General features: G+C 50.5%; 3 protein-coding genes across 3 annotated transcripts; all 3 read right to left on the bottom strand.

Annotated features, from left to right (window-relative positions):
* Positions 1-2,764: 2,764 nt before the first annotated feature.
* SEPMUDRAFT_151869 (aldose 1-epimerase family protein) lies at positions 2,765-4,372 on the bottom strand. Its single transcript, XM_016907092.1, has 2 exons — positions 3,358-4,372; positions 2,765-3,292 (listed from the first exon to the last, which is right to left on the bottom strand). Exons 1-2 carry the CDS (start codon positions 3,864-3,866, stop codon positions 2,788-2,790), a joined length of 1,014 nt encoding a protein of 337 aa, XP_016757124.1. The 5' UTR covers positions 3,867-4,372; the 3' UTR covers positions 2,765-2,787.
* Positions 4,373-5,875: 1,503 nt separating this feature from the next.
* Positions 5,876-6,965, bottom strand: SEPMUDRAFT_53003 (uncharacterized protein; the record flags this gene model as incomplete). Its single annotated transcript, XM_016909250.1, has 2 exons — positions 5,876-6,752; positions 6,805-6,965. The coding sequence occupies 2 exons, from the start codon at positions 6,963-6,965 to the stop codon at positions 5,876-5,878; spliced, it is 1,038 nt and encodes a 345-aa protein (XP_016757123.1).
* A 523-nt stretch (positions 6,966-7,488) lies between these two features.
* SEPMUDRAFT_111478 (uncharacterized protein) lies at positions 7,489-8,203 on the bottom strand (the record flags this gene model as incomplete). Its single annotated transcript, XM_016900916.1, has 4 exons — positions 7,489-7,848; positions 7,958-7,966; positions 8,031-8,165; positions 8,192-8,203. 4 exons carry the CDS (start codon positions 8,201-8,203, stop codon positions 7,489-7,491), a joined length of 516 nt encoding a protein of 171 aa, XP_016757122.1.
* Between the last annotated feature and the right edge of the window lie 2,667 nt (positions 8,204-10,870).

Here is a 10,870-nt window from a genome sequence, read left to right as displayed (position 1 = left end):
TTCCCTCTCCTTGTTCCGTTCCTAGATGTGCGGTACTAAACGGCGATGTTTGTCTTTTGTAATTTCGTACCTTCGGTCGACTTGTAACAAAATACAAATTACTAACATCGCCTATACTTCTCTCTCTCTCTCTCTCTCTCTCTCTCTCGCGATCAAGGTATTGGTGCTTTCTCCTAAACAGTCAAGTATCGCTTAGATATCTATTGAGATGTACGCCTCTTCGGGATAGTGTCTCTTACGAGAAGAATTGAAGGTTAGGGTCGAAAAAAAGAATAAAAAGAAACATAAATATAAAAACAGAATTAGTATATATCTACTTACTCAACATAGAAGATTATAGAAAGAAGTAAGTACCTAGCTGTAGACAGAGACCTACCTTACCTACCTACCTATCTAACAAAAGTATATTTCGCGTATTCGCCTTATTGTCCGTCCGTACGTTCGTATATCAGGTATCTATCTATCCGTTCGTACTCGTTCGTTCGTTCGTTCGTTCGTTCGTTCGTTCGTTTGTATATACCTCCCTCCTACCTTTCTAGGAGAGAAACAAGAACAAGAACACTACACTAAGGTATTATATCTATTATACTAATTTCTCTCGCTCAAATTTTCCCTTTTCGAGGAAGGTAGCCGTCGTCTATCGTCTGTACGATTTTCTTTTTATTTTTTTATTTTTTTTATGTTTCGGATCGTCGGTATTTTTGGAAGCCGATCGAGTTTATACGCTAGGGGGAAAAAAAGACAAATAAAGGATTTTCGTGCTAGAGAAGAAGAAGAAGGGGAAGAGGGAAGAGGAAAGAAGAGGAGAAAGAGGAGAAAGAGGAGGAGGAGAAACCGGGTCATAGGGTCGTTTCGATTCGTTCTCGACATATATCTGTACCTGTACCTGTACCTAATCTACGTCTCTATGTCTACATGTCTATGTCTATATCCCGCTATCCCGGGATTCCTAGACTTCCGATGCAATATTATGATAGAATACCCAGATGTGCATATTTTTTCTGCTTGATCCGGATATCATACCTATCGAGTAGCGGTGTAGAAAGCGAATCCCCCCAAAAAGAATTACGAGGGCGTAGTCGGATTGTACTTCTTTTTCCTCGTATCCTACAAAGTAGACGTCGGTCGGTCGGTCGTTTGTTCGTTCATTCGTTCATTCGTTCGTTCCGTGATTCCAAATTCCTTTCCATCCTTTCCTCGCCATTCGTCATTCGTCATTCGTCGTTCGTTCGTCGTTCATCTACCAGACTACTGCAAGCCTCGTATTAGTAGCGAATCGTAGATTTTTCTGCTTTCTTAGTACATGTGGTGTAGCCACCTTTGCATCTGGGGGTTGAACAGGGGTGAATACCTGTCTATCCTTCCCTGTCCTCCACGCGCGCGCGTAGCGGCGTAGTCAGACGACCGACGGAGTGTTTTGTAGGATGAGACATGCACATGTGCTGATAGAGAGAGGGGGAGGGAGACGAGCGTATGATACCTTACCTCCTAAGTTCTTGTATAGGAAGTTGGGAGAGAAGTTGACGCGATTTGACGAGCGGGGCGGGTAGGTATATGCACGTGCCTAGGGTAGATTGATTAATCGATGGATTGATTGATTCCATTCATTCATTCACGATATGAGCATCTACTACTTACTTCCTTACCTACCTACCTACCTAGGCACCTTACCTACCTACCGATATCCGGATAATGATAGACGAGAGACCGATTGTTCGTTACTAAGCGCTTAGCACCAAGACTCTCTGTAGCTAGGAATAGATAGATGATACGCTGCACTATACCGACACCCAGGCGCCCTTACCGCCGCAATCGATACCGGTAGGTATCATTTCTATGTTTTCCTAGAAAAAACCAAGCCCTCCTAACAAGTCCTCCCTCCCGTCCTCCCTTCCTCCTCCAATCCTCCTCCAGTCGCCCTTAGAGTATACATAAACCAAACAACCTAGGTACACAACTCATCCTATCCCATCTCCGACCTCCGATCTCCTTCCGCTCCAACACGAAAAGAATAAAAAAATAATACATATATACATACATACATACATACATATATACATATATACATACATACATACATACCTTACATTACATACATACATATACACGCGGCTCTCGCGCGTAGCTGACTGACCTACCTCCTAGGTAGCTCCGGCCCGTCCTGTCCTCTGCCCCCCCTACCCTCCTAATACGAGTCGACGTCGACTACCTAACCTAACCTACGTATCTGACCTGACCTGACATACTAATGTAGTCCGGTCAGTCGGTCAGGTCAGGTCAGGTCAGCTGGACTTCTAACGCGGAAAAATCAATCCGCAAACTAGTGTAGTGTCTACCTAGGGAAAGTAAAAGGGAGAGGCGAAAAAGGAAAGGGAACATGATGCTAGGATTCTGAGAATTCGCCTGCCGGGGCTTAAAAAAAGAAGCAAAATACAAGAAAAAACGGGAAATTGTGTTGAACTTGGAGTATTGGACTAAAAAGACAAGGTATACTTCGAGGGAGGAATAGGTTATAGATCCGGGCGAGTGGGAAATTGCTATGTAGGTACCTACATGTACATGTACAAATTGTACATGTATCTAAGGTGTAGTAGGGTGTGGTTCACAATCTATGCAGCTGCATAAATATGCAAGAAAAGAGGTACCTTACGACAGTACATACTTACAGGTACTAAAGATGGTCGAGCTCAAATCATACGTAAAAGAAGCCGATGCATGAAAAACACGACAGTATGAATGGGGAAGGCGGTAAGAAACAACAACATTACCCAATGTAGACTCACTACTCTACTCGACCCACGCTCTGTAGATAGTACGACTGCCCCATACCTGACCTTTCTTCAACACCACTTGCTGGCGCCACTCCTCTTGATTGACAGCATTGACATATCGACTGGCTTCAATGCAGAGTCCACTTCGCGGTCCTCGAGGCGGCAAACCTTCCTTTGCAGGAGGGGCTTCAATAAACTTGCCCGCGTAGAATTGAAACGCAGGCTCTGTGCTGAGAGCTTCAAAGTGGATGTTTGTGTTGGGATGGGAAAGTTCGATGAGCTTCTGGATGGGTTCTGCGCGCGTGTCAAGTGGGATGCTCGCAGGATCGGGATTCATAACGAAGCAGTGATCTGGGTCGGGCTTCTCCGCACCGAAGACGAACTCTTTCTTCGCGTCGAATTCGGGATAGGGTTCGATGGCGCCGGTGGGAATGGCCGAGTCGTCGACGGGTAGATGCAGGTTAGTATGGATGACCACTTTGGTGCCCTCGTGGGTGGGACCGTCTGAGATGTTGAAGTAGCTTGGTTTCAGTGTCAGTAGTGGTGTGAAAACGTGCGTGATACATGAGGTGATTGAAGGCTATACCTGTGATTCGTCAAGCTCACGACAGTTTCTTCAGCTTCATCGCCAACCAGCTCCGCTTCGTATTCAATCTCCAGACTGGTCTTCTCTGTGCCCTGATCCTTCTCCACAGTGGGAATGTACCACAGGCGGAGCTCGACCGTACCCGGAAAGCCCTCTTCACCATCCTTGCTCACATACGTGAACTCTAGCGCTTCGCGACCATTGCGAGTGACTTTATTGGGACCAGCAAAGTCCTTTTTGCCCCAGCCCTCAGCGCCGCCATGCAGTGTGTTGGGACCATTGTTCACAGCCAAATCGTAGCTCTTGCCATTCAAGCGGTTGATCTTTGCGCCTGAAATGCGATTTGCAACTCGTCCAATGTTCTCCCCAAAGAACTGACTCGAACTGTGCTTGTACGGTTCGGGAGACTCGAACCCGAGCACGATGTTCCGCCCACCAACATTGAACTCTTGGATGATGCCTCCTTGTCTCAAAAACTTGAACGCGTCTGAATATCGTGATTCGGCCATAGTGGGTGGGCAGGTGGGTGCGTGGGTAGGGAGGTACAAGGTAGGGTAGGTGCGAATGTCGGCGAGCGAATGGCAGTGTCGGTGTTGGTGGTTTGTCGCTACAAATATCTGTAACCTGAGCAGTTCATCGAGAGGGGAAGCTCGAGGTTAGAATCCATAGTGCCACACTCTTTCTCCCACGTCTCGTTCAACGGACCCAAGCGATGTGATTGCTTTAGTGGAGCCGGCTATAGTAGGTATCTGTGTCGGTTTCTCCACGACAGCTTGCCTGCCTGCAGCATCATTTAGCCTCAAATAGCAGCGACTTTTACCCAGACGCGTTCAATTGCGCCATCCGGATGAGAAGATCCTGATAGATGGCGACAGCGCTTGGTCGTTCGATAAAACCATATTTCCGCCATATCGTCTGGTCATAGACATCGTATAGTCATGACATGGTCATCGAGGGGAAGAGAGTAGCTTAGTGTTAGTTGGAGAAGCTCCGAGCAGTTGAAGAGCAGCCAGCCAAATGCTGGCTTTGTCCATTACACTGTGCGGTACTTGTCCAAGCTGGAAAGCTCTCGGGCTGGGCGCTCGCGGATCGTTCCGAAGACTACAACCTAAGGTATCTACCGTATGTACCTCAGGTCCTTAGAAAGGTACTAAACAGATCTGCAAGTGCACGCGGCTCCACATGAACCGACAGCCTGAACCGGTCAGCATCGTCATTATCATCGACACGGCGCATTAAGGTGTCTTGTCGTGGTCTTGTCTTGCCCTGCCATGTAATCAACTGATCTGATAAACAAAACTACGCAGGTCATGGTGAGACGGCGCCAAGCTCACGAGCAGAGTTCTAGACCACGACCATTCACCACAAATGGCACAAGGAAACAAGAGAAACCTGACAAGCCCGTAAAGCTCTGTATCATCATTCATTTATTATTGGACCTGTTGGATGAAGGAAACGCTACCCACCCACGGACTCACAGACATGGCTACCTCTGGCCTGTCAAGTGAACCAACGAATGATTGTGACAGGACTCTCTATCACGCGAGGGGGCAGTGTGATGGAGAAACCATGAAGAAAAATGCAAAGTCTGTTATATATTCGGTATCACATTTCCGAGCCCTCGGGACCACGACAAACTTTATACACTATGGTACACCTCACGTGCCACCTTCCGACCGGCCAGTAGAAATGGGAAACCAGGTGCACACATACCTATCTACACTGGAACACGCACACACACAGCTGGACATGGGTAGAAATTAGGCTTCAAATAAATTTTAATACGAAGGCTCGTGGGAGCTGTGTGTACTGTTTACAGAAGGCTCCGATCGCCGAAGCTAAAAGAATTAAAAAATGTACAAGGAAGCCTCTCCGTCTATCTCAAAATAGTTGGGGTATCATGTTCTTTCGCTTGAACGCAGTAAGAGTCTGGCAAGGTTGGAAAGTCCCGTCTCCACACACACTCAGATGAACAGGCGCTCTGTGGTGGTGGTGGTGATCTGACAGCTCTCTGATTTGCTAGAGGTGCCTGGCTCCAACAGGCCTCCAGAGACTGAGACAGTCATTGTCTCATCGATGAGACTGCGAAAGCGGTCATGGAAGCCTGGATAATGCCGCCGCTGCTGCTGCTGCTTCAAGGAGGAGCTCCTGTGGTTCCGATTAACAACTCTGGTGTTGCAATTCCATAGCGTTTGTTTACAGCCTTCTAGTGGCTGCCCAAATTGCAGGTGCATGCGAGGTCCCTGGCCAAGGCTGATGACTAATCACCAGCCCGCCGCCCACCATCTGCATCACTGTGTACATGCGTGTATACTTGGTCGGAGCAGTGCAGGCGTCGCGGACCCCCCTCGAATCATTTTTTCTTTGGGGGTCGGTACTAGATCGTCCAATTGAACAAGGACCTCGTCTGATATACGCTGTATGTGTATGTGTGTGTGTGTGTGTGTATGTGTGCGGTGCGTGTGTATGTGTGCGTAGGTATGCGTTGGCCTGCAAGAGGATCTGGGTGTGACAAAAATCATGTCTGGATCGGGACAAAGTTCAACATATCAAAATCATCCATGGCCGAAGAATAGTCGACTCCACCATGGCGCATCGCACCATTATTGTAGTACGTATTGTGCGCGGCTACGTCTTGCCAACCTGGCGCAAAGGACTCCTGATCCATATCCTGAGTAGTGTAGGTGGTGGGATCCCACTGACCAAAGTTCGGCATGCTGATAGGCTGTTGCAGAGTAGGCGCTTGAATCGCATAGTCCGACCGTATGGCCTGCATGGCCATTTTGGAGTCGTGATCGGGATTGTATTGCGGCCACGAGGACTGGCAGTTGGACTCAAACATGGGCATGTCCTCTGCCGTCGGCGAGGCTCCTGGCAAGTCCGTGAGCTGCGCAGGGAGCACTTGGAAGGAATTCCTGTTGCTGCGACCTGCGACGCTATGCGCGGGTGGCGATGAAGGTTCACTTTTCGCAGCCATCGTATAGTCTTGCCGGAAAGTGGGCGTGGGCTGCGATATCACGGGCGTCCCGTGCGAGTGCGTACGTCCATGCCCGAGCTGACTGTGTTCCGACTCGGAGCTGAATGAATTGGTGCGATGATGCTGGGAGGAGTGACGTGCATCAGCAAACAGCTTGTCCTGCAATTTGACGGGATCATCTTCAAAGTCCTCGGTCGAGCCATCGGCTTTCGTTTCGAGCAGGTCCAAAGCCTGGAGGATGTAATGGGTATACGGTTTGCCTTCGTTGTTGACGTCCAGTGAAGGGCCTTCCCAGGCCCCAGCTTTCTGTAGTTTCTCGTACAGCAGCACCAGACCACTGACTAGTTGTGTCTGTTGCTGCTCCAACATCTCGACATATCCCTTGGGATAGACCTTGTCGTGGGACTTCTTACGCTCACTAGTGTATCATTAGCGGGATGCACCGTAATGCAGAGTGGAGCTTTGCATACCCGAATACACAAACAGCATTATCGCTCTTGCATCTCGTGCATGGGTTGGAGCCATCGCACTTGCTCTTCTTCAAACGACATCGATCGCAAGCTTTGCACACTCTCTTCCTGATGCCTTCAGAAGCAGAGTCTGTGGATGCAGTCCGGTGTGGCGGGGCCATCTTGTTGACGGGCGTAAGCGACGAATGTGATAGGCTATGGGAGTGGTACGCCACAGGGACCGGTTGCTGATCTTGATTGAGGACGGACAACTGCCCCCGGTGTGCCATGATTGTCTCCGCCTGCGTCGATATCGATGGGATTGCTCAGCGACTAGTGCGAAGGTGGATAGACAATAACAGGTGTGGTGTCGTGATACTACTGCATTGGTGGTCTTGGTGGTCCAAGGAGTAGCAGAGGAGAGGGAGGCAATAGCAGGAGCAGGAGCAGGAGCTAGTAGTAGGTGATAGTGGTGGAGGACAAGCACGAGGACGAGCAGGAGGAGGAGGAGTACAGGTAGTCATGTAGGACAGAGTAGTCAACCACGAGGCGTGGAGGGCAGGAGGCATCGTTAAGTAAGCCTGGAGGTCTAGATGACAGTGCGTGCTAGCTGGGAGCAACTCTGGGACCGGAGAGTACTCAGACCCATGTTGGCAATACACTGCGCTGCGTACAGACCCTGGCCTCCCAAGGCGAGGCACTTCACTACGCCTTCTTGTGAGCAACGGAAGCTCTGTCAGCATCGTCCCGTCGGTGCGTCAAGCTCATAGCGGCAGGCATCGCCAGCATCCTCGCGCGGCTCTTGGACGGGGCGCGGCAGACTAATGCCGCATGGATGGCCCCTCTAACAACATGGAATGACGAGAAGTCTGTTGACCGAAGGGGATGCTGCGATGGCGCTATGACCGATCCGCTGCCGCTGACTACCACGACCGGAGTGAATCGACCTGTCAAGGGTGACGAAAGAGACACCGAGCAGCAAGCTGAGCCGAGACGCTGCGAGCCAGCAACAATGGGAGCGGAGAGACTGAGAGCGCGCGCCGCGACAACGGATGCTCGGATACTCTGTAACAGCGAGCGTAAATGACGCCGGTAATGCTGCCTCCCCCCCCCACACTCCCCCCTTCGCCCAGCCCGTCAATATCTGCGCTCCACGTATACCGTGCGCACTTACTCGGCCACACTGTTGACGAAAACTTCATTTATCATTGAGATGAGATGAGATGTAGTTCCACTCCCAATATCACCACCACCATGTCGACATCATCATCGTCATTGTCAGCAGCAGCAGCAGCAGCACCAGCATCATCATCGTCATCGTCCACAACAACAACAACAATAAAAACAACAATAACAACAACATGGGCTACTCCCCCGTGGGCCTGACCGTCAAGTGTCATCATCATACCAACTCAGCCATGTTCGTACACTGCTCGCATGCAAAGACGCTGCTCTTCAGGTGTCGTGCTCGCTCGGACCACGTCCACGTCCATGTCCACCTCCCCAGCAGTTCCAAGATGCCCTCTTGGCGCTAGGAGGTAGTCCAGTTTCATCTGCACAGCACTACCTCCTACTACTTTGCGCCAATTTGAACGTTGCTTGTGGCTGACGTGGTTACCTACCATTACCTGCTACCTCCTACTGGTATGTGCAGTGCTGGAGAAGTAAGGTAAGGTAGGTAGGCGCAGATCCTGTCTGCCCGACGCATCACATTCACGGGCGATGACCAACACGCGTCTGGCAGCACGTCTGCGCCGCTGCTGTTTGCCATCGCACTGGTGACCGACCTTATTACCCACTGCCTCATACCTCCCAGCATGCTTCTACCTGTCTTCGCGTGGACCCCAAAGTCAGTCGACGCGACACAGCCGCTGGACTGCCACATGCTACACCCCACCCACCCTCTACCGGAATTTTCCTGGTGCCAAGATGCAAGAGAGAGAGGCCCAGTGGCCCAGTGGTGTTCTAAACTCGTATCAAACAATGCACCAAGAAACACGTCCAACTCCAGGCGCCCATCTCTTACTTGCTCATAGACTGAGTTCTGCCCTAGGAGCACATCGCCCACTTGGAATAAGCTATTCGTCTGCCTTGGCACGTCATGCACCCTAACTTACGATTCTGCAGCTCGCCAGTGCATACTTCTGCGGGACGGTTATATAATCTGACGCACAGCCGCTCGGATGCCCGACCATACTGGCTGGCCCCATGCCCTCCTGTCCCGAGAACACTCCCTGGCCGATCTGTCTGACTAGGATGACGCCTGAAAGAAAAACTGCTTCTTTCCTAAAGTAGGCCTTGGACTGTATAGGCACAACCTATATGGGCACGGAGAAGACTGTGGTGCCGCGGAAGACGAATTCGTACACCCGAGGAGAAAGGCTCTGGTGAACTGCCTCGCTGTGCGGTATAGCGTGCTCTTCCGTATTCTTCGTTGCGCTGCCGTGCTTGCTCTCCCATCGAGAGGTACACATAGCAGCAGTCGCTGCGGCTTCGGGAATGCTCTTGACCGCTCAATTTCCCTTGCCCTCTGCACCCATCATAGCACTAATTCTACTGCACGTCGTCACGCATCGCTCTGATGACGGTACTGTCTGTGTGCGACACCAGCTGTCGCAGCAGGAAAGCAACACATACACAAACAACGCATCTTTGAGCATGCCTGCATTGGTCCTCAACGAGGGACGTTGTTCATGAGAATCGTATTCCCAGGATAGTCGCTATTGTGGTGTGGCAACTAGACCAAGCCGCTACCGGTAGGCATACCAAGTTACCAGGAAACGAGATCTCATTATGCTTATTTATTATTGTGGTACAAACCCACGGGGTAGTAGGGCTTGATTGGGAGATTTTACGTAAAGGTTGCAATTTTGAGACACTCGCTAAGAGGTTTAAGCCTGCTTGGTAACTCGGCTACTGCTTATGTAACAGCCCGTCGATACCCCTCTAGAAAGTCTTTACATAATCTCGACTCTCACATAGGTAAGGTAATTAGCGAATGTCCACTATTCTAGGCTCTAGCACGCTAGTAACGTTACGCTCGACTAAGCACTGATGCACCGAAATTGAAACTCTTCCTGCAACTTCACATCTATCGACATTGGTCGAGACAAAGGGACCTACCTGTACCTCTACAAACGACCGTCAAGTTCAGCACTGCAGTTGGCGCTACTCTCCGGCATATCGTCGGCCCTGGTTCCATTGGCAGCATGATCACGGCTCTGTTTCTTCCGCAAAACTAGTGGTCTTTCGTCCTATCTCTTGCAGCAAGCTTGATCGTCGCTCCCAGACTTGCCAGCATCAGCTAGATACGGTACATGTAGCTGCGTGGCGAAGTGTGACTGTCTTTTGGTTTCCTTCTCACGTGGAGAGCAGTATACATAGGATCCCTTCCTCGCGGACCACGGCTATCAATGCTTGAACAGGAAAGCTCCTCGTATAGCGATGCGGCTTGTTGAACTTTCCCCTCGTACAGCGATGCGGCTTGGAATGCTTCCACTTCCAGATTCGCTGCAGCACTGCCTCGTCGATACGCTGGTCCTCAGGCGGTGTTCCGATGTTGTCTTCCTATGAAACCGCTGGTACGAAGAGACAGAGAGAAATACAGCTCTGAGGTCACGTCACGAGCCCTGTACGAAGCCACTCGACCATGCTTGCCTGGTAGTGTGAGATCATACAACCTGTCGTATTGAATGCGAAGGTTCGCGTGCTACACGAGGGGCCCTGCTCATGAATGCTAACAATGAGACAGAAGGACTAGGGCGTACCCAGATTCTCGGTACTCCTCCTGTCTTGCCATACTGACCAACTACGCAAGATCCTACGAGGAGTGCTGTATGCCTGGACCGCTGTTGCCAGTCGGACGTGTATATTTCCATCGTCACTTGAAATCGGATCAGGGCTTGCGCGCATTATGGTTCTGACAAGCAAGGGCCTGACACGTGCGATCAGGGAAATGGTCACTGTCCCTCATCCAAGGAAAGACTTATTAGTAGTCGGCCAAGATGCGCTGCAGAGTCCGCTGTGCTTTGCCCCGGTCACCGACTACTATTGTGATGTCGTACTCGACGCAGACCGGCGGTCTTCG

The sequence above is a fragment of the Sphaerulina musiva genome (assembly GCF_000320565.1).
Source record: "Sphaerulina musiva SO2202 unplaced genomic scaffold SEPMUscaffold_11, whole genome shotgun sequence".
NCBI lineage: Eukaryota > Fungi > Ascomycota > Dothideomycetes > Mycosphaerellales > Mycosphaerellaceae > Sphaerulina > Sphaerulina musiva.
Note: the sequence above shows the minus strand (reverse complement) of the source record. Positions and strands in the feature narration are given on the sequence as shown.

Coding starts and splice junctions, on each gene's coding strand:
- SEPMUDRAFT_151869 (XM_016907092.1), bottom strand. CDS start 3,866: ATGGCCGAATCACGATATTCAGACGCGTTCAAGTTTTTGAGACAAGGA. Junction 3,293..3,357: donor GTGAGCTTGACGAATCACAG/GTATAGCCTTCA, acceptor ACTGAAACCAAG/CTACTTCAACATCTCAGACG.